This window comes from Sycon ciliatum, chromosome 1 (assembly GCF_964019385.1).
Source record: "Sycon ciliatum chromosome 1, ocSycCili1.1, whole genome shotgun sequence".
Lineage (NCBI taxonomy): Eukaryota > Metazoa > Porifera > Calcarea > Leucosolenida > Sycettidae > Sycon > Sycon ciliatum.
In genome coordinates this window covers 51,178,235-51,201,286 of record NC_088643.1, presented here as the reverse complement: position 1 = coordinate 51,201,286, position 23,052 = coordinate 51,178,235, and the positions used below count along the sequence as shown (strand labels likewise).

The 23,052-nt window shown below is 47.8% G+C and overlaps 3 protein-coding genes across 3 annotated transcripts in view; all 3 read left to right on the top strand.

Moving 5' to 3' along the window:
• Window positions 1-9,024: 9,024 nt before the first annotated feature.
• LOC135805168 (uncharacterized) lies at window positions 9,025-9,378 on the top strand. Its single transcript, XM_065319173.1, has one exon. The coding sequence runs from the start codon at window positions 9,025-9,027 to the stop codon at window positions 9,376-9,378; it is 354 nt and encodes a 117-aa protein (XP_065175245.1).
• Window positions 9,379-9,387: 9 nt separating this feature from the next.
• LOC135805157 (uncharacterized) lies at window positions 9,388-9,921 on the top strand. Its single transcript, XM_065319164.1, has one exon. It carries the CDS (start codon window positions 9,388-9,390, stop codon window positions 9,919-9,921), a length of 534 nt encoding a protein of 177 aa, XP_065175236.1.
• A 2,352-nt stretch (window positions 9,922-12,273) lies between these two features.
• LOC135830940 (uncharacterized) overlaps window positions 12,274-23,052 on the top strand; it is a 62,256-nt gene continuing 51,477 nt past the window's right edge. Inside the window, exon 1 of the mRNA XM_065343166.1 lies at window positions 12,274-12,883. Within this exon, the coding sequence (XP_065199238.1) occupies window positions 12,418-12,883 (466 nt within the window). The 5' untranslated portion in view covers window positions 12,274-12,417. The remainder of the gene's footprint in view (window positions 12,884-23,052) is intronic.

Here is a 23,052-nt window from a genome sequence, read left to right as displayed (position 1 = left end):
ACGACACTGACCAACGTACCGACGTTCTAAAAAAAAGAGTAAATTATCGTGTCCGTTCCCGAAGGGAACTCACGACGGCCGCTAACACCCGGTAAACCCTAGCGGCAGTTCTACACCTACCTGGAAATCAGCTCTAACACGTCTTGGATGTACACTCCAACACTAGGCAACAGCCTTTCAGCTTGGACGGCCGTTCTAAGCTATAGGAAATTAACATAAGGAGGGGAGGGTGAGCGCAACCAAGACAAGCACGAACTGAAAGTCTCAGCTGTGAAGGACGTTGGTGGATTTTAAAAGGCTGTTCGTTGTTTTTGGACTGATCCAAGACGTGCTAGAGCTGATTGCCAGTTATAGCAGTTAGTTCTGTAGTTTCCACACCATGTACCAGCCAGCCTCGAGGAAGACCAAACAGTTCTCAGTTTTAGTTTTGTGGTCATCATTATTTCGCTTTTGTAGGTGAAGAATATTACGCCCTGCGATGGAAGCACGCGTGCTTCGGCTCTTCCTTTTGCTTTTGTGGCACGGTCTTGGGCAATTGCTTCCTGATCGAGCGATTGCATACGAACAGCTTCACCATGTCCCTATTGACATGCTAATATGTCCTCTGTCTGGAAGGTGAAGGTACGAACAAAGGCACCGGTATGAAAAGAAAAGAACGGAACCTCAATGTCAAAGTCGAAGAGAACGGAACGGAAGAAGAAAATTCTTTTGACAGATGCAGCTAGCAGGTTACATGCTCACTTTAAATTTCCCCGCCAAGATCTCTGCGCATGCAGATAGGCCAGACAAGAGTTCAAAACGACAAAAAAGACGAAGACGTGGCCGAAGACTCTGCCCAGGCATTGGGCCGCGTCTGCGTTTTGAAGTCTTCAGCTCACGTTTTGGGGATTCCCCGGGATCGCCTAGGCAACGAAGACGAAGACGCGAATAAAGACGTGAGCGTGAAACGCCTATAACTTACCGTTGGTCAGTGTCGTGCAATATTATCGGTTTAGACAAAAGTTATGCTTAGGGGCATAATACAGCTTTGTCAGAAAGCCTGCAGATGTTTTTTTTAAATACCCGAGTTACGACTCCTTGTCATAGCCCTTGGCGGATTATGCCGCATAATATTTGGCATAATCTTGGGATTTCGTCGAAAAATTATGCTCCGGCATAATACAGTCAGTATCGCCTATAGGTATAGTATAGCGTTGGTGTTTGATTTTGAGCATTTTATCACTATATTTAAGCGATATATTACTATGACCGATACTGCATGCAATGTATGCGAGTGGGGTGTCAAACGACTCAGCGGCCAGTCAGCGCGCCGTGCACATACGCACTACAATACATGTACAGGTACATTGTACATGATTGTACCTGTAAAATCATGTACAATGTACCTGTAGCTCCTGACACACAAAATCAGCATTTCCTCATGATGGAGGCATATTTGGCAACTTGTACGAGCAAAACTCACCAAACAACACTCACTGGACAAGTTCTTCACGAAGAAGTAACACCCTGTTCTCCTCTGACATCGCTTGATTTTACATCAATCACTATAACCGATGCCAAAATAATGTAATAAAGGTCTTTTGAAATACAAATTTGATCACTATGGGCGATATATTACTATAGACGATTATTACTACACGCGATAACTGTGTATACTTAGTTATGGCAAATGAAAATGAATTTGAGAAATTGATCACTATATCCGGTATATTACTATAGCCGCCAACCTTATAGGCGATACGTACTGTATACGGATTCCAACGTGTAAGGTTGGCATCATCTTTCGGTTTAGACAAAAATTATGCTTAGGGCATGGCCATGTGTGTATGCGTGGTTTCTCAATCATCTATGTACAGCGTGAATACATAGTGGAACCGAGCATATTTCAGCATAATTCAGAATATTTGTTGGCATAATTGTGGCATAATCAAAAGCATAATTTGACGATTGGCCGAGCATAGTCCGCCAATGGCTAGGTCCAGAAGAAAGACAATTTGATATCGGTTCGAATGGCATATCTCTCGCTTCCATACGATAAGCCAAACTTGCCAAATCGCCAATTGTATACTCACGTTGCCATCGCGACCAGCGCAGTGATGACGTATGAAAGGCTTAGCTCCACCACAGAGAAGGTCGATCACTGCAGAAATTGGTCACTTTCAATTGGTTTATTGTATGCACAAAGTGAAAGAAGGGCTGTGTTCAATGCTGTTAGTGCAGTGAACTGTTTGTTAGTAGTCCTCTCGGTTGTGTACTGGGACGTGACACCGACAGGAGAAAGCTGGAGTGCGGAGACATCAGCAGACAAGCGAAATAGTGACGAACAAAATGCTGAAATCTTGGTTGGGACAAATCAGACGTTCAGCATTTCCCCCAACCAAGGACCATGCCGTTTGCTCTTTCCACTTCCTGAAGATGTTTTCTGAAGTTTTTGGGGACGGTTGGAGGTTTTCGTGCTCTGAGGATCAGCCTCAGCGGCACTCCTACAGCATCCCTTAAGCAGTTGCCAAACCTTTGTGTACCTTACGATGTCACTTGATGAGAATCTAGACCTAGTCCTGGTGGGATTCAAGGACCTAAATGACCTGGGCGAGCGGAAATCAGTAGACCAACCCTCAAGCCTTTCTCGCCCGGAACTCGTTAAAGAACTCCGGAAGATGGGCGTGGGAGTGCTACCGCAGCCAGCAAGTCCAAACGGTACGTTGGAACAATTGTCTAGCCTTGTATCATGTGTTTCAACCTTGTCCAAGGAGATTGTTATGTCGAGGGAAGATAGAGACAGCACAATGTTGGCCCTGAAATTGGAAATCCAAGAGCTGAGGCATGAAGTAGTAGAGCTTCGTCAACAGAAGTCTTCCATCCCTGACCCCTTACCACACACCGTACCCACGTACACATCCCAACAAAACGTGGGTACGGGACTCATTACCACAATACGTACCGTTATACGAGTACTTCCCAATCCGTTGCTCCCAAAATGACAACTTTGTACGGTGTACCCTATCCTTGGTCATGTACATGTACATACAATTATCCCTTCACTGTGCATAGTTCGAAACTCCCCCCTCCCCCCCCCCCCCCCACACACACGCACAATGGTTGCCTCTTTGCTTTGTCATATCATACCCATTCAATGCGGTGAACCCCTCGATAGGCGATTTACCTTTGGGTCATCCTTACTTTCTCATTTTCCATACTTACTTAGGAGACTCTCTTCGATAGGCATCTATTTGCCTCTGGAAGATCCGTGAAATAAAAATCAATCAATCAATCAATCCTAATAAAGTCAGAGACTGGTGCGAAGCGAGGGACGTGGAGGTATTAAATTGCTCCGTCATGGAGTCGAAATACCTTGGCACATCGTATGCCAGAGTCACTGTGGCTGCAGAACATGAAGCGCGTGTACTAGACAGAGCCTTCTGGCCCGAAGCCATCAGCCACTCAGTACGCAAGTGGCGTTTTGCGGGCAGCCCCAAAGTGACGAAGCCAGCTTCCAAGTAGATGGTCCCATTCAAAAGTAATTTAAATCCGCAGGCTCACCCCTTTTCCCCTTCCAACCAGTCTCACCCAGTACCCGTAAATGTTAATTTCTCCCCCACTTCCTACCCACAGGGACTCACAATTCGCATTGGACATATTACTATTTGTAGTTTGAGGCATAAAGCACATATTATTGAAGAGCTCATGGAGCAGCATACACTTAGACATCTTGGCAGTTACAGAAACGTGGCTCGACAACAGTATCTCCGAAGCAGTGATATCAATACATTGCATGACATTGCTCCGAAGAGATAGAGCATGCCAACCAAACGGCTCCTGCCTAACCACCTGCAACCCGTGCAGAAAGGGTGGGGGTGTATGCATATACGTGAGGAACACAGTGAGTGCTTGTGTAGAAATGAACTATACAAATCCCCTCCTGGAATTATCTTGGGTGAGGATCCAAATCGGCCGCCGTGATAATATCCTCGTCGGATGCCTTTACGCCCCCCCCCCCCCCCATCTGAACCCGTAGCCTATTGGGATCTGCTTGCCGAAACTATTGACCAAGCTGATGCAGAACAAGTAATGCTTGTAGGGGACTTGAACACCGACTTCTTGGATCAGACCAAACTTCAGTTCCACCATCTTCAGGGCAAGATATTACTGCCCTTCAACTTCACAAATGTCGTTGGAGATGCAACACGAGTTACCGTCCGATCAAGTTCATCGATCGATTGCATGCTGACTAATATCACAGCTGTTGCGCCTGCTACTACCCACGCATGCGAACACTCTGACCACTGCCTCATAACGACTTTCCTCCCCGTAGCCATCGACACCAACTCAGACCATGCAACAACTCGGAACGTTGCTAGTCGCAACTTCAGAAATTTCGATGAAAATCTATTCTGTGCAGCCCTCCAATTCAATTCCATTAACACCTTCACTACTTATGATGTTGACGCGATGGTTGCTGAGTGGACGGGGAAGGTCAATGCAGCCCTAGATACAGTAGCTCCAGTGGTAAATACGACCCGAAGAACGCCTAAGAGGAGGTTCTACGTCACTTAGGAGCGGGACATTTCGACGAGCGTCAGTTCGAAGAGGTCATATCGTCGAGAACCGTCTCGTCGCGGACACATTTCGAAACCCGTCACTTCGCTGCCACGACAATTCATCGCACGTCAACTGGGACCCGGGAAGTTCGGACATCTCCGTAGCGCTAACCGACGGAGATGTGTTGAAGCTAGGTGTCAGGACGTCGAATATCTCAGTACTTTGTCAGTTTTGTGCCTAGTTGTCGCACTTTCTGACTGTATATAGTATCTAGTTACAGTGGTGGAGAGTTACTCTTGACTCGTTTCCATATGTCCTTTTCCTTTCTACAATTATTTTGCTCGTTTTCGTTGCGCTTGCCTTCCCCTCTTTGGTCTTTCCATAACCTTGAACCTTCCAAGTTGGAAGGCTGTCGGTTAGCGCTACGGAGATGTGTTTGTAGCTAGGTGTCAGGACGTCGAATGTCTCAGTACTCTTGTCAGTTGTGTGCCTAGTTATTGCACTTTCTGACTGTATAATTATAGTATCCAGTTACAGTGATGGAGAGTTACTCTTAACTCGTATCCTTATGTCCTTTTTCCGACGAAATGAACAGGCGATGTCGTGGCCATTCTCCGAACTGGTTCTCGTCGAATCGTCTGGCGCCGAATTTGACACACTTCGAAGTGTCCCCGTTCCTAACTGACTGTCTTCGAAATGACCGCTTCGAAATGTCGCGCGACGAGATGTCACGCTCCGAAGTGACGGGACACCGGAAGCCTAACTACAAAACTGTACTCCTGTGCGAGATTGCGGTCTCTGTATTGATGTCACCATTGAACGCATGTGTTGCGCATAGCCATAGGGCGAACCATACTCCATAGACCATAGACCATAGTCCTATGAATGTAGTACACCTCTCTGTTTAGCATAGCTCATGTTTCATTGCCTTTGTTTTTATGTATGCCATGCATTGTTGCGTTTTAGCAGTAGACTCCAGCACTGCGCATGCGCAGTGATCTGTAACATTTGCATTTTAGTCTTTTCGCTTCCTCTCTCTCCCCAGCTCTTGTTATCAGTCGAGCTAGTCCTAATTAGTTAGTGGTGTTAGATTGCTTTGTAGAAGAAGTAACAGCTGTGATCATGGTGAGCAAAGAACGTAGTTCAAAGTAATATTATAACGATATGAACCGAACCTCTTGCTGATTATTGAAGTAAGAATATGGTCCTTCGAGCCGGATAGGTGAATCAGCCTACAGAACGAATTGAACCTCGAACTCTTGAAGAGCAAAATTCTGTCCGGCCGGCAGAGCGCTCGATTCTAGTTGACATCCCATTATGGATGATAGTACGAACGGTGGCCGGGACGCCGGCGCTGTAGCCAACGATCTCCGAAAGGAGAAAAGAACACTTGGTGGGCAGAGAGGAGCCACCGCACGTCTGCTCAAACGAGGAGCAGAACTCCTCGCTGGTGACACCTTGGACTTTGTGGAGACACAGCACGTCAGGGTGTCTTTGGAGGAAAAGGTAACCCGTTTGAGGGAGCTTGATGATGTGATTTTGAACGGAATGGGTGAGGAGGATGAGATTGAGAAGGAGATTGAAGATGCTGATCGCCTCCAGTCTGAGATTTTGTTGTGCATTGCGAAGTTGAGACCTGTGGAGGTAGAAGAAGCGCATAATTCTAGTGGTAGTCGTATTAGAGCAGCACCTGCTTCCGTTGTGATGAGTCCTGTGTTGGCGTCCACACCCAGCGCTAGCAGTACCACCACCAAGTCACGCACACTTGCACAAGCTGTAACTGCTAGTCCTGACTACGCTGCTGCACGTCAGCAAGAATCGGATAGCAGTCACAGATCAATGACAACGCTGGAGGGTTATGCCACTCCACAGCTAGAGGTACAGTTGCAGTTGCCAGCTGACAGGCATGAACCAAGACCAGGTCTTGATGCTAGTATTGTACTGCAACAACGTAGTGCCAGCCCTGCACATGCACAGGCACCTGAACCTGAACCGAATGTGGCTGCACTAAGTACTGCACCAGCCACAGTGACTGATGAAGCCAGCACCAGCAGTAGTGAGCCAGCTGCCTTCAATCTGCAACTGCCAAAGTTGCAACTGAAGACCTTCAGTGGGGACATAGCAGAGTGTACCACATTCTGGGACACATACTCAACATCGGTCCACAACAACCCGAAGATAACAGACATCGACAAGTTTACCTACTCGGATTGATGGCTCGGCCGAGGCGGCTTCAACCTCCGGAAGCTCGTCACTAGCTCACCGGAGCTGACAAAGAGCATTGAGAACGTCGACTCTTCCATCCTCAAGCCAGCACCAACCAGCGGCGACGTTCCCGACGAACAAGAACACCGTCTGTTAGGTGTTCGGTGGAAGTACGGCAGCAACACCCTGGAGTTTGACCTGAGCAATGCAGCAGCAGCAGGCCGGGGTGAGAAGGTCACGAAGCGTAAGGTGGTACAGACATCAGCAACATGCTTCGACCCGCTGGGTATCCTCTCGCCAGTTGTCCTTCGACTGAAGAATTTCTTCCAGCAACTTTGCAAGGACGGCTACGACTGGGATGAGGCGCTGCCAGAACACAGAGTCATCGAGTGGAGCGCCATCGTTGAAGACTTAGCCAATTGCAAGCTGTCGGTACCTCGCTGCTTCTGTGTCGACACGACGACAACCTGGTCCCTACATGGCTTCTGCGACGCCTCGAACAAGGCGTACGCCGCTGTCGTGTATCTCGTGAATGGTACCGGTGACGAGACACGAGCACGCTTCGTAACAGCGAAAACTCGTGTGGCACCACTGAAGGAGCTCAGCACACCAAGACTGGAACTCCTCGCAGCAGTCATTGTAGTGTAATAAGTAGCATCATGACAGAACTCTATCCCTAGGCATATCATTGTCTGTCTCCAGGTTTCTCCTTCCTACTCCACTCACTCGCATTGATCTAACGTGTGTACTTGTATAAGAACCGCAGCCTGCATGCTGTACCATTGACTCATGCATTCATGTCCCGCTGCACTTGCTGGCTGCGCATCACTAACCCTTCCCCTTCTATGGCACAGTCCCCGCATGGACTGAATGCAGTACTCGGGTGCGCGTGCGTATTCATGTCTGAGTGCACTGCCCTCGGGCTCCATCTATACATGGCATCCCGTACTGGGCACGCTGCTTCCGGTCGCTGCTGTGTGCACGCAGCACCGCCGTCCATTCCGCTCTCTGTCTTCTTTACACAGTGATTCCCGATTGGAATCACTCTTCATTTCTGCTCTCCTTGTAGTTAGTTGTGCTTTTCCGTGTCCGATAATGTTCCCCCTTCTGCAATAAAGATTCAGGCGAAACTACTCTAAGTAGCAACCGCTACAGTCATCCTCAGCCGACTGATCTCCACCGTTCGCGCAGCCCTGGAGGGTGAGTTGGAGGTTAATGAAATGGTGTGCTGGAGCGACTCGCACGTGGCGCTGTACTGGATCACCAATCCTGGGCACAAGGAATGGAAGCAGTTCGTTGGCAACCGCGTTGGAGAAATCCACAAGCGCGTGCCAGATGCTAAGTGGCGCTATTGTCCCACCGAAGAGAACCCAGCCGACATTGCCTCTAGAGGTGCATCAGGCGCACGACTCATGGCAGATGAACGCTGGTTGAGCAGCCCAGTTGCACTCATCTCGACGGTAGTGAGGGGTATATGCTGACGACATCTCCTCCGGCCAACTGCTTGAGGGAAGAGAATGGTACGAAGAAGGAACAAGTGCCGAAGCCAGTCACAGTGTCAGCTGCAACCGTCAACAGCCCAGCAGAAGACATCGGTAATGTCATGGATTGTGTGGCAGACGGCACCTACACCCAACTTGTGCGTGTAACGGCCACGGTGTTGCTGGCAGTCGATCGAATGAAACGCCGATCGAGGTCGAAGGCGCCCACTGCGGCACATCTGCGACGATCAGAAGAGCTGTGGATCCAAGCGGCTCAGAAGTCGATCAAGGCAGACCCCAAGCTGACGGCAGCAGCGAAGCAGCTAGACGTACGAGAAGACAACGGGACGCTGCGATGTGGAGGCAGACTCGAGAATGCGCTGATTAGCGAGGGTACAAAACACCCAATCCTGCTGCCTACTGAGCACCACATCACCGACCTCATCATCTTGGATTGCCACCAGCGCATGATGCATGGGGGGAGCAAGGCAACCCTAGCAGAGTTGCGAGAGAAGTTCTGGGTCGTCCGCGGACGGCAAGTCGTGAAGAAGCTCATCCACCGCTGTGTAGTCTGCCGAAGACACGAAGGCAAACCACTGCGCGGCCCACTCGCGCCGCCTCTTCCACCATTCGTATACAGCAAGCGCCTGCCTTCCAGAGTGTCGGTCTGGACAACGCCGGTCCACTGTTCGTAGACGGCTCAGAGAAGGTGTGGACTCTGCTATTCACCTGCTGTGTGACCCGAGCTGTCCATCTCGAACTCGTGGACAGTCTGTCTACGGATGCGTTCCTCCGGGCAATGAGGAGATTCACAGCCAGGAGAGGTGTGCCGGCGTACATCGTGTTTGATAACGCCCAGACGTTCAAGGCGGCCAGCAGATATCTGACGCGAATTGGCCAGCAGACCATCCAGTGGTCATTTAACCTGCCCAGAGCTCCCTGGTGGGGTGGAGTATTCGAGAGGCTAATCCGGAGTGTGAAGCGTTGCCTCAGGAAGGTGGTGGGTGGAGCGAAGCTATCCCGAGATGAGCTCAGCACGATCGTGACAGAAGCGGAGATGGTCATCAATGCTAGACCGCTCGGGTACGTTGGCATGACGAGGGATGATATGGACGCACCGATCACGCCATCGCATCTCCTCCATGGCAGATGACTGACGCAGATGGCAGAAGAGCCAGCCGAAGATCTGGATGATCCCGACTTCAGTCTACCAGAGTCGACCGTAGGAAGTCTCCAGAAGAGAATGCAGTATCTACGGCAGGTCACGGACCACTTCTGGAACCGCTGGTCCAAGGAGTACGTCCTGGAGCTGATAGCAGCGACCGCTAAGAACACCAAGTTCTCCGACAATCCGAGTGCAATCAGCCAGGGCGATGTTGTCGTTATCTATGACAAAGATCAGCCTCGTGGGTCTTGGAAGACCGGAGTTGTTGAGAAGCTGCACGAAGGCGGAGATGGAAAGATCAGAGGAGCGAGCATACGCAACATCAACAGCCAGGGTAAAGCAGTCGTGCTTCAGAGAGCTGTGCAACATCTGTACCCGCTGGAGTTGAGCTGCAGTGACGCCCATGATGATGAAGAAGAGAAACCAGATGGTCCTGATGAGTCAGGACAGCAGCCAACTAGACCGTCGAGAGCAGCAGCTAGAGCGGCTAACAGCAAAGTCGAGCGGCTGATGGAGGCCGGACTTGTTTAAGAAACTGTCTTGCGATATGAGTAGGTTCATAAGCTCAAGGGCGAGACTGTGTAATCCAACAGTACTGCAGAACGTTCGCAGTTTGTGTTATCATCAGAACAGTAGAAATTGGAGGAAAGCATTATCTCTATCTTAGCTGTTGACTAGCAAGATCGGTCATGAATATGCATAATTGGTTTTGTGATACACTTATCCCATTGTTATCTTATGAATATGCGGTGGCATAGGTTACTTGTTTCTGCTAGTCAACGGGGGGAGTGTGCGAGATTGCGGTCTCTGTATTGATGTCACCATTGAACGCATGTGTTGCGCATAGCCATAGGCCGAACCATACTCCATAGTCCTATGAGTATGAATGTAGTACACCTCTCTGTCTAGCATAGCTCATGTTTCATTGCCTTTTGTTTTATGTATGCCATGCATTGTTGCGTTTTAGCAGTAGACTCCAGCACTGCGCATGCGTATGTGCGTATTTGAAGTATCCACATATGGGGCAAACTCAAAAATAAGCTGCAAAAAAATTCAAAGTTTCATTTTTTGCGTCTTTTTGTTCTTCTCCAGGAAATGACGACCTGGATCCCATCGTCAACCAAAGTGTACATTTTTCGGTGTTGATATCATCTTAGTCAATACCTCGAACAGTCTGTGTAATTTTATGTCATATTTTCTGTCCTATCTGGTGTTATGGACGATTTCTCATCAATTTTCGGATTTTGTGATATTTTGTGTTATCAAGGAAAATTGTGTTTTTGGCAAGACCTATTCAGGCAATTGAAAAACTGATGTTACTAAGCGAAAATATAAGGCTGTACCTATTCAAACCTGATGTCAGATTGGGCTGATGTTGAAATTAATTTTTTGGGCCTAACTGTCCCGAACCCCCTTAAGTGTGATAGAACTGATACTAGTCAGAAGCAGCTAGATGGAAATAAATTACCCGGGGAGGCAAGGAGCAATTGATCATGAAAAACAAGTGGGGGCAAAAACGTTAGCAGGGGTGATCGAGGTAGTTAATTACAAGTTCGAGATATCAGAAACCAGGGGAGTGCGCGTTCGAGACATCAGAAACCAGGGGGGTGCGGGGCTCAAAGAAGACTGGATGCTTTGTTTCGGAAATAATTTCTACGATGTTGGGTTGTGATGTCGATAGGGAGTGAGCTGTAGAGGGTGATGGCACTGTTGATGGGGGAATCTCGGTGCCTGTTTGTGTGTGCGTGTTCGATGGAGTAGGTCCTTGTCTGTCGAAGGGTGTATGCTTGGTGTTGACGTTGTGGTGCAAGATGTGGTTGTTGCAGGTGTGGTGGGGAGGCTTGGCGGTGGATGTCCCATGCTAGTAGGACTTGTTTAACAAAGAGTCGTGAGCTAAGGGTGGGAAGCTTTGCGTGATGGAGGAGGGAACTGTGGTGAACTGGTGCAAAGAGGGGAATCCGAAGGCAGATGCGTATAGCACGGCGTTGAAATCTCTCCAGTGTGTCCCGCTGTTGCTGTGTGGTGTTGCCGAGGGCAAGGCTGCCATTTTCGAGAATAGGTCGGATGTAGGTCGTGTATATTTTAATAATAGGCTGGAAGCGTTCATTGTGCCACGTGTCTTGTGGAGTTCGTGTAGTTGTTTTTTGGCTTTGTTGGTAGTTTCTATGATGTGTTGAGTCCATCGCATATCGTCTTGGAGTGTAACACCAAGGTGCCTATGTTGGTGGACCTGCTGCAGCCGAGTCGAGTGGAGCGTAATGTGGATGGTGTGTTGGGGTTGGAAGGAAACGACGACGGTTTTTGTGGTGTTGACGAGGAGATGCCAATCCTTCAACCATCGTCCTGCTGCGTCCACGGCACGTTGGAGGAATGCAGCTGATAAATCCCTCGTGCAATGCGTCGCGATGAGTGCCGTGTCATCGGCGAACTGGCTGCATTTGGTGTGCGAGTTTGTACATGCTGGGGGGAGGTCGATCGTGTACACCAGGAAAAGAAGAGGCCCCAGGACAGGCCCCTGGGGTACTCCAGCTGGAATGGATTTCGATGAGGACAAAGCGGAGCCAACCTTGACGCGTTGTCGGCGGCGAGTCAGGTAGCTGTGTAGGCTCCCTGACCACGGACTCGTAGATCTACTCGTTTACGAGTTGCTAAAACTCGTATTGATAACCAACTGACATCGTAGTTTAGAGAAAATGAGTATCCGGAGCTGCCCGGACTGGATGCAGAGTCGTAAACAGGCACACCCGTTTATTCGATCTGGTGTTCTTGAGTAGGCTGATACACACGACAACGTTACTAGCTGGCAACTGACGTGCAGAGTATGAAGGTAGCTCTTTGACTTGCCTTTGCAGATTTCCTCTTCGGAATCAAAAAAGCTCCTTTGTATCGGAGTGGCCTTTCCAGGCTTGTGCAAATTTTCAAGGCGCCCGGAACGCGATCGGCGGCATCACTTGTTACGGAGCATGCAAAGTGCTCTACCAAAGGTGTGAAGTGCGGGGAAAGAGAGCGACGAGCAACATTTGAATCATGCCGAAACCTGCGTCGTTTGCTGCGCACCAGGCCGCCCGGGACGGCGATATTAGCGGTCTTGAGCGACTGCTGGACGGTAGCGGAGTGGCGATCTTCCAGAGCGTGGACGACACTTCAGGGGACACTGCTCTGCACATTGCGGCCGAGGAAGGCCAGCTTGAGTGCGTTACTTGGCTGTTGCGACATGGCGACATTTACTACCAGACCAAGAACACCACTGGCGAAACGCCAGCGCACAAGGCGGCGCTCAATGGGCACTTGGATTGTCTGGAGACGCTCATTGAGTTCGACAAGGAGAAAGCGAGTACGGCAGCAAACAAGGCGAACAACAAGGGCCTGACTTGCCTGCATATTGCCATCATCCACAACCACATGGCGGTTATCAAATGGCTCCTGGATCGCTACCATCCGACGGCATATGACATGAACGAGTTTGGCGCAATTCACTTTGCCGCCGCACAAGGTAAGAAAACGTCGAATTCAATGATGGCACTCTTCATTTGCTTTGAGTTTTTTTCATTTGCTTTGAGTTCTTTACATTTTAAAATTGTTTTGGATTTTAGTTGCATTTCTATCATTGACAAAAATGGTTTTTGCCCGTACAAGAGGCTTGAAACACTGGACTCTTCATGGGGCACATACAGTAACACCTATCACTAACGACCACCCCTTGGGGCCAGAAAAAGCAGTCTTTAGTGGCAGGTGGCCTTTAGTTAGAGGTTTGCACCGCGCGACCATAATTATTATGGATCCCATTATGTGTGTCAAAATGCAGCTGATACATTTCCCCGTCACTCGCGCAATGGCATTTCTCCTTTGAGCAGGAGCATCAATCAGGGAGAAGGTTCTATGCTAGGCATTTCCCAAATCGGCCCGATTTTTTCGCCTAATCGGCTTTTCAATCGGCTAAGAGAATGTCCAAATTCGGCCATATCATGAGCGCCAAAGTCAGAATTCGGCTCAAAGCGGTACTTGAAGTCACCTCTCACGGTCTAGATGTACATTTACTTGCACGCTGTAGAGGCACTGAACATCCATTTTCGGCGAATTCAGCTCGAAATTTGTAAATTCGGTGCAATTATTGGCGATTTTTTGACAGCCATTGATTTCGGAACCCTTTTCCTGCTGACCGTTTTCGGAAATGGCTAAAGTCCCAGTCACCTTTCGCAGATAATGGCTACAGAAATTGTATTTGCATTCGGTTGAGGCACCAAAACATCGGCAAATTCAGCTCGAAAATTGCGTATTCGCCGAAAAGATCGGTGATTTCATCAAAACCACTGTTTTCGGCTTTTGGGAAGTGCCTATTCTATGCTCTCCAAGACAATTACTATAATGTTTGCTCATGACAGTACTTGAAACTATGACACAGTCAAAATGAGCCTGCGTTCATTTGTTCAGCTGTAGTATCGAAAGAGTCCATTCAGGACAACGGAAAGAAAATCATCAAAATTTCAAAGAAGGAGCTTCGAACAACCTTTGGTTACCTACATTGCGGTCGCTAGTTACGGGTCACAGTGCATTAATTGTTTTTGAATGTGAGACTGTCTGTGCCTGGCAAAGTGGTCGGTAGTACCAGGCTGGTCGCTAGTCACGGTGGTCTTTAGTTACAGCACTGTCGGGCGCTGAAGAACGGACTGCCGAAGAACGGCCAGGCTAGAATTTCACCAACTTTTAGGAACGGTGTGGGCTGGAATTTTTGCAGATAAGAACGGAAACCGTAATGTACACTAGTCTATAATGTACACTCAGCTCAGACGTATAACTCTGCATAAATGTACATGTAAGACTGTACCATCGAATATGAACGAAACTGCTGTGTTTGCTAAAAATAAGAACGGGCTAGGCTAGAACCCTGACCCCCAGTTCTTCGGCGCCCGACAGTACTGTACAGGTTTTACTGTAGTTTAAAGTCAGATTCAGGCAGGCACAGTGGGTTGGTCTAAGACCATGATTGAGAAACGAGAGGTACCAGGTTCAAGTCCTGCTTGGAAGCGGAAGGATTTTTTCCAACCGTGCTGCGACCCACAGTTAATTGGGAACTCGTGGCCTGGTATGAGTAAAACATGGATGTGGCAAATGGGATTTAGGCCTTTGGCCTATGGTTGGTGGATCTGATCTATCCTCCTCCACCGTTTAGGAACCGCATCTGACGCCTGATCATGGGGTGGTGGCGTCCCACGGAAGCGGAAAGGTGGTTCTTGATCAGGGAGTTGTACGACTCCTTGTTCTTGACCTGCCCGGTACGCGAACCCGTCGAATTCTATTTTTCAAGTCAGATTCACAATACAACATTTTGCGACGGGACGTGACATGCGACTGGCAACACCTGCGTCGAGCTGCGACATCGACACAAGGTTCACAATCATTTTGGTGTTTTGCGACAAAGTAGTAGTAGTAGTACAGTCGTCCCTCTCTAATCCGGCACCTGTTTATCCAGCACCCTTTCAAACCACCACACTCGCTGGCAAAACTGATTCTTTCAATTCATTTTCTACGCTTTAATCCAGCACTTGAATTCCGCCTCAAGCAGCGATTTTCTGCAAAAAATCACTCAAACTGTACGTAATACGATTTTCTAATCCAGCAGTTGTACATCGCATACTGTCAGGGACCATTGTAACATACACAACACATGTAACATACACTTGGGAGTATCCTATGCCAGTGCATAGAATATTCCCGGCAAGTGTATGTTAAAGACATGCATTCCACAAAGTACTTGGATTGACCCAGAAAATCCCTACGTTTTGACGTACGACACAAACACGTATGTTAACATGTGGCCCGGGTTGGAGTGCAGGATTTGATAATCCAGCACCCTTGTTTATCCAGCAGAAAATGCTGTTGCAAAAGGTGCCGGATTAGAGATGGACGACTGTAGTAGTAGAATTTATTATTTTTAGTACTAGAGAACTCTCAACAGGCGTTGCCTTTATACTGGGAACCCTAGGAATGACTTGGTGCTTGTGACAAATGCAGAAAGGGGCTTAGCTTGATGACATCCAGGTGGAAGCATGTTCCATCTGTCTGCTGCCAAAAATGAAATAGCATTCAGGCCATAACGAGACGTAGCTCTGGGTAGGTTCAGAGCGGCTGAAGCTTGACCGCGGGTAGCAGCATTTGTGCGGCATGATGCAGAGCGGGGGGTAAATATCGTGCTTAAAAGAGGACTGGTGCAACGAGATAGACACCTAAAAACAAACACAAACAGCTTCAAGTTTACACGGCGAGAGAAAGTATACAGGTTACATTTGGTGAGAATGAAATCGATAGAAGTATACTGATCATGGCCAAACACTCGCCTTAGGCACTTATTGCTGGTTGACTCAAGTTTGTCTCGGAGTTTAGCAGACAAGCAGTGAACATAAGATGTGCTGGCATAGTCCAATGTACTCTGGACAATTGTCAGGTACAACATGCGGCGGCCGGTCATGGAGACATCGCGGCGCCCGTGGCGGAATGAGGCAACCTTGCACTATGCCTTTGCGCACACACGCGCCACCTGCTGCTCGAAGCTGAGCGACGAGTCCAATAGGAGGCCAAGGTACAGAACATGGCTGGACTCGGGGATTACAGTGCCTTTGCAGGTGATGCTGGGGATCACGTCCATGTGCGCAGCAGGTCGTCTGAACAGCAGGAGCCGAGACCTTTTTGGTATTTAGCACCAGTCCCCGTTCGCTGAGGAAGTCCTCCAGATTCAAGAAATCTGTCTGTAGCATTCTGAGCACGGTTGAAGCCTTGCGACCAATGACGTAGAACGCGATGTCGTCCGCAAACAGGAGAGCAGGGCAATGTTGAAATTTTCTGAGGGGTACGGCGGATATAAATGCAGAAAAGTAAGGGACCTAACACGGAGCCTTGTGGTACACCACGTGAGCAGGGCTCTGTACTGCCTCGGGCATCACCGGCAACGACCTGCTGGGTTCTCCCAGTAAGGTAGTCTGTGAACCAACGCAATACCACACCTCCGACGCCAACTGAAGCCAGTTCCTGCACGAGCTTGCTATGCTGAACGCGGTCAAAGGCCTTGCTCATGTCCACAAACATGGCTCCACACAGCTGCTTCTTGTCCAAGGCCAACTGCCAGTCGTTTATTGCATACAACAAAAGGTCTTCACAGCTGTGATTGCGTCTGTAAGCAAACTGCTCCTCCGGTAGTGCACCGAGTTCCATGATTGTCGAACACGCCTATCTACTAGGACAGGATATAACCACTCACCATACTTGCCAACCATACCGGTTTTCCCGGTATTATACCGGGAAACTACGGTCACTACCGGCGTACCGAGGCTTTTGACTTTGATCGAAAACTACCGGTATTGGCACTGAACCATGAGTGTTCATAAAAAAAGGTTGTTTTGTGGTGTGACAAGGGTACATGCGGCCCTGCATTTCACAGAATCACACATGTGGGGGCGATCTGACAATAAAGAAACTCAGGTTTTAGTCCCCAAATGAGCAATGGGTTAGAAATGAATAAAAAGAAAGAACAAAATTGCCACAAAATTGCGGAGAATGCCCAAAATTAATCAAAAATTGCCACAAAAAAGAGAAAATGGCCGAAATTGGCGAAAACCGGGGAAAATATGACTATTTCGATCGATGGATTTGAGCGAGATTGGACTGAGTTACGATCTTTTGAAGTTTTGCATTTGAATGCGTCGTTTACGACGCATTCAAGTATGGGGCGGCTCTTAAAGGGTTAAGGGAAACTGGGTGCGTGACCAAGGGATTTGCTTTGACTGGGTTGGCAAGTATGCGACACTCCTTCGGGAGAATTTTTTTCACTATAATTCGATCTGTTCCTAAACCCGATCTTCACATTTTAGTATGCAATATGCATATAAAAATGACAGAAATGTATTGCAGATATGCATGATTGTACATAAGGCCACACCATTTTTTGTCTATGTTTCGCGTCCGCCGCACGCATGTATTTCACAGCCGGAGTTCCAAAAACAAAAACGGAACATGATTGTTACATGGTAACAGCATCATTTGTTCTATTTGTCATGATTGTAATCACCTCACATACATGTACATGCGTATGTAAGCTGGACTGCAAGTCACGCAATCATCATGCCTCCTGTGTTTGGACCACAAGCGTGGCAGAGGCGTGGCTTCCCATCCAGCTGATAATACTGACAGAGTTTGGCCAGTTGTTACCAATCAGCAGGCGCGTGCGCCGGTGCCTTTCAAGGGGGGTTGGGGGGGGCCTCCCCCGGGAAAATTTTCAAAAAATTCAGCAAAATCCTGCATTTTGAGCGAAAAAGGGGGGTTCCGGGCACCCAGGAACCCATACGGGGCATGCGCCTGATCAGTAGAGATTGCATTGTGCAATAAACTTACTTTGTGACATTCATTGTATAGAAATGAATACATTCATGTATTCATGTATGCAATTATACATGAACAGTGTCGGGTCTTTATCTCCGCTAGCGCTGTACACAAACGCAATGCACGCACACTTTTTTTGGATGGCTTCTTTATTTTTTCGCCCTCCCTCATTGATTTCATCAAATAAGGTGAAGCGAAACATAGAAACAACTGGTGTGGCCTAATATAATTAAACAGCGATGTACAGTCGAGTCGTAAAATACCGATATTTTGCGATTCCCTGGTCTAGTCAGTACAGCGGGCTAGCGCAAATGGCCAGTGCCGAAGCGAATCTTGTGTGATGCCGGGAAAGACACGCGGAGAAGACGTCCTTTCTCCAAGCCACCTTGGTCATTTTTCTCAATCCGCTGGTGCGTGTCAACCAAGATATGTCCGTGACGTACTGGTGAACTGGGGTCCTGGCATCTACAAGAATTTGCCGCGCCTAGCTAACCAATGTTGTCAGAAGAACTCAGTGTTTCCTGATTGCGACTCTGCACACTCTTTTCTGTTTGGCCTAACTACTTTCACGCTGCGATTGGGGAGTTTCCTGAATTTCTTAGTCATGACCATGATGACAAGTGACTGGTATAATCCCTGACTGGCCTGAGTCCTTAGCTTGAGTCAACACGAAGGTTAACTCTTCACTTGGAACACTTGCTGTCTCCTCAGTCCTTTCTTGTTGCACTTGCAGATATGCGCACGGCTGCCAGGTTTTGTTGGTGCGCGCGGGAATGCACGGCCGACCTTGATGTCTTCAAGAAAAGAGAACCGCGGTTCTACTTGGCCAATTGTCACCGTCCATAGCTCATTTTCTCGGTCTTGGAATTCTCTATCGGTTTACCATCCCCAATATCTTGGGGTCTTTGAGTTTGAGTGATTTCACCATCCGATCTCAGCCAAACGAAGGCCAAATCGAAAACCTCGAGACGGTAACCCTCCAAAGACACACCTTCTGAACACGATTCCACAAGGGCCTAATGTCTAAAACCAACAAATACAGCTCAAGTAAGCTCAGAAAACACCCCACAATTGCAAGAAACGGCCCGTTTTGGCGTACGCTTATTAGTCAAATCCAAATGACCGCAATTGACGCTTCGTACTGTCGTAATGAACCCTGAATGGACTGTATAATTATGTACAAATTTTCGTTCACGAAATCTTTCGTTATTTCACTTCACCAGCAGGCTTGTTACGTACTAAATTTCGTTTTTGGTCGAGGTCTGTCATCCCGAACGTTCAGAAAAAACACTTATTTTGGTAAACACTTTAGTTATTTTGTGCCCGCTAACGGATGTAGCGAAAGTTTCCTCGTCCCAATAGTGACTTGTCTGTACTAAGTCCCTTACCTTTCACGTTCCCTGATGACCGTACCTGTCTCTCAATAGTCGATCAGCACAAACACCTTGGGATTATCCTGGATCAGCATCTGTCCTTTGATCCCCGCATTACGTACCTGGAGAAACGTGCAAGTTCTATTGTTGGCTTCCTCTCCTCTCACTTATCTCATTCCCCCGTGATTGCCGTTTAATGCTGTATAAATGCTATGTTCTGCCTATATTTGACTACTGTTCCTCCATTTGGGCTGGCATCAGCACATCGCTCACGAATAGTCTCGAAGTCACACACCGTCGCTTAATTCGCGTTGTCTTTGCTATTCCCCGTTTGACGCCCTCTCATACTGTCTATGCTATCGCATCCAGCTGCTCTCTCTCTCTAACAGGCTCAGACTTTCATCATGTAAACTAATTCATAAAATTCGTCTTGGTCTTGCCCCACCTCATGTTTTATCCCAGCTTAACTGGTTTCATCAGTCCTCAGCTACCCGAAACTCTCTCTGCTTCCCTATCTCTCGCACAGCCACTCTTCTGAAGTCCCCTCAATTTTTAGCATATACACATTGGTCGTTGCTGTCACAGGACCTCAAGACTTGCCAAAGACTTTCCACTTTTGCTACTTTACTTCGCTAGGTATTCACTTGTTCTGGGCCACTGTGTAATTCGTATCTCTTGAGTTATCTTCTTTCTTTTGAATTATCTTCTTTCTTTCTTCTTTCTTATACATGTATGTCTACTACTTTTCTGTTGTTGATTTGGCCGTGGTTGGCTATCACCCCTCTCTCATTCAATATTGGCATTGCTTGCCACGAGATGATGATGATAATAATAATAATTTCAAATTTGGGCTTCACGGAGAATTTGAAAGTAGTAGGAAATTAAAGGCCACATGCCACGTACTGCTCTTTTCTCTCCGAAACTCAACACTTGCAAGCCAGAATTAAAAGAAAGAAAAAATCATCAGTCACACCACCGGGACTCGAACCAGGGACCTTGCTATTCGCGAGCAATGCTCTAACCAACTGAGCTACAGTATGACTCTTATCCACAGTGATGGTCAATCTATCCTTCTTCGATCAATCCATATCTGGCTTGCATCATACTGGCAATTCACACCAATCAAGAGGGCCCTCGGCCATTCGCTTGATATCATGGGGAGCGCATCAAACTATGCCCACTGCGAGCAAATACAAATTGCAACATCACTGTGGATAAGAGTCATACTGTAGCTCAGGCGCATGACACAGCACAGAAAAATGAGAGTCATCATACACACCAAGACAGTCAGGACGAGATAATAAGTGTAGATACACAGCCGACTTCGTACGATCAACACATCCATCCGCCTCATCTCGCTCTTTCCCACCCGACTCCTCCTCGTCCATCTCATCGTCCTCTTCCTCATTCCGCTCGTCATCCTCACGATCATCATCACTACCATCATCTGCCTCATCCTCTGTCTCTTCACCAATCGTGTCGTCATCCAATTCCTCTTCCATCCTCTGATCATCCGTTTCATCCTCCGTTTCTGTACAGACCACTTGTCTCCCATTTGCTAGCTGCTCGTCCCGTGACCAGAGTTGTTCCACCAGATCCGCTTCACTCACTGACTCATGATACTGCTCGACCCTCCTCCTGTTGGTACTGTCCACAACGCGCGGTCCTTGGCCGTTTCTGGCATAAATCTCTGTGGAGTAGTTTGCTGTTGCCCTCCGAGGTCTCTGGATTAATGTGGGCGCCGTGGCAATTCGTGTGAGAGTTGGTGATGCCAGCGCGGGTGTAGGTGGGTCCACCCCAGCCCCCGCCACAAGAAGAGCCGGTGGCGGTTCTGGTGGTGGCAAGGGCAACGGTGGTGCTGCTGGAGTTGGCAACTTGGGCGGCCTAGCTCTCCCACACGGCACTGCATTTTGTGTTGGCTCAGTCTGTGCCACTGGCACAGGGGATGGGTTCTTGCACGGTCGGCCACGCTTCGGCCGCTTGGAGTGGTTTTATTGCACTTGTATTTTGATGTTATTTCTAACACCTTTCTATTTACAGTACTTAACTTCAGTTTCTTTGGTTGTATCCTTTAGTTCCGTATTTTTTCCCACTGATGATAGGAACGAGAAAATCGATTCTGGGTGTCAATAATGTTTTTGTTATAAAATACAGAGTCATACCATGTCGAACAAGTAACGTAGTTGCGCAATGTCTGCGCCTTCATCCTATTCATAACTATATTAAAACTATTATCTCCACGTAGATTATTTCTTTTTATCTTGTTTTTATTTTTCTAAACACCAACTGGCACTTTACCCATTCTACTTCCCCATAGCTAGATCTAGCTTTGCTTTACATTTCTGTTTCTTTTTCCTGGTGCATGCTTGTGGCATTGAAGCCGAGATTTTAGGTCGGTGGAGCCCCTGGTACCTCACCATCACTGCTGCCCAGTGCAGCCCCTACTCAGTAGCTGTTTGTTTTTGTCCGCATAATTATTTATTTTACTAATTGGATTTGTGAATAATAGCAACAAATTAATAAATTAGGCCATGGTAAAAAAATAAAGTTGATTCTCAGGTCATGAGCCTGTGAAAATCGGTGCGAGCGAGCGATTTTTTATTTTATTTCCCACAATTTTTTTATTTCCAAAGATAGGGTCATACATACCGTAAAGTCTTGTATAGAATCCGCGGCTTCTACCGTATTTCCGCGCATATAAATCCATGGCGTTATAGGTGAAACATCGCTGTTTTGGACCAAATTGTTGGAGAAAATAGCCTCGGTTTAACGCCATGGCGCTAAAAGTGAGACGCGTGCATGCAAAAAAATCGGCAGAGTATGAACTTCGAGTACTCGTACGGTGACGTTGCACGTTCATGTCGAGCATCCATGTACTTTCAACCCATTGTGTACAAGGTGGCATACAAACTTGTGTGAAGGTGCGGTGGCGGTATGGCATGTGACAGTGGGGATGGGTACATGCAGAGAGAATCACCGCTACTGTAGGTTCACTGAAAGAATTGAACTCACCTTTAACGCCAGATGCAAATTCCTCCACATTGAATTTTGTTCACTTATAACGCCACGGCTTTATAAGTGAGGGTGGCCTTATATTCGGATATAACGCCATGGCTTTATATGCGCGGAAATACGGTATGACTTTCTTGGTGAAATTTTGCAGGCTTCTATACAAGACAGGTATTTCTATGTATGTCAACACTAAAACCAGGCTTATGTGTGATTTGATGGGCCCAAACTTGCGGCTTCTATTCGAGGGCGGCTTCTATTCGAGGGCGGCTTCTATTCAAGTGCGACTTTTATACAGGACTTTACGGTATGTACAATGAAAAACAGTGGAGTAACATCTGCTCAGCCATTTAGTCTAGTACTGCTCTTCTTAAATTTGACCTTTATTACAAGACTCTTCTTTTCTTTTTCATTTCGTTCTCCCACTGTCACACACACATGCTCACTGCCGTCGTGAGTTCCGTTAATTCTTCGTCGTCATCGGCTTGTTCGTCATTGCATTCGTCTGTACCACCTCTTCCTTCTATCCCGTCATCATCGTTGGTATCTTCGGTTTCGTCTTCTTTGACTTCCTCGTTACCGTCATCCGTTGTGTCCACCTCCGGCGGCAGAAAGCGTGGCCGACCACCGAAGAAACCACCGGATGGTGTGTCTGCAGGACCAGTGACTCGCTCTAGGACGAGGTTGGCAGAGTCACTATCGTCTCCGTCGTTGTCATCATCGTCGTCGTCAGCATCCTACTCCTCATCCTCCTTTTCCTCATCATCATCAACATCAACAGCCATTGGAACGTCAAAGGGAGCATTATCGCAGCGGGCAGTGCCATTAACGGACGTGTCTTCGGTATTAACATCTACATCAGCCTCGTCTGGAATGGCAGTAGCGGCAAGGAATGTCAGGTCGGTTTCAT

Excerpts from the sequence above, each read along its gene's own strand:
- LOC135805168 (XM_065319173.1), top strand. The coding sequence starts at position 9,025 with ATGAGGAGATTCACAGCCAGGAGAGGTGTGCCGGCGTACATCGTGTTT.
- LOC135805157 (XM_065319164.1), top strand. The coding sequence starts at position 9,388 with ATGGCAGAAGAGCCAGCCGAAGATCTGGATGATCCCGACTTCAGTCTA.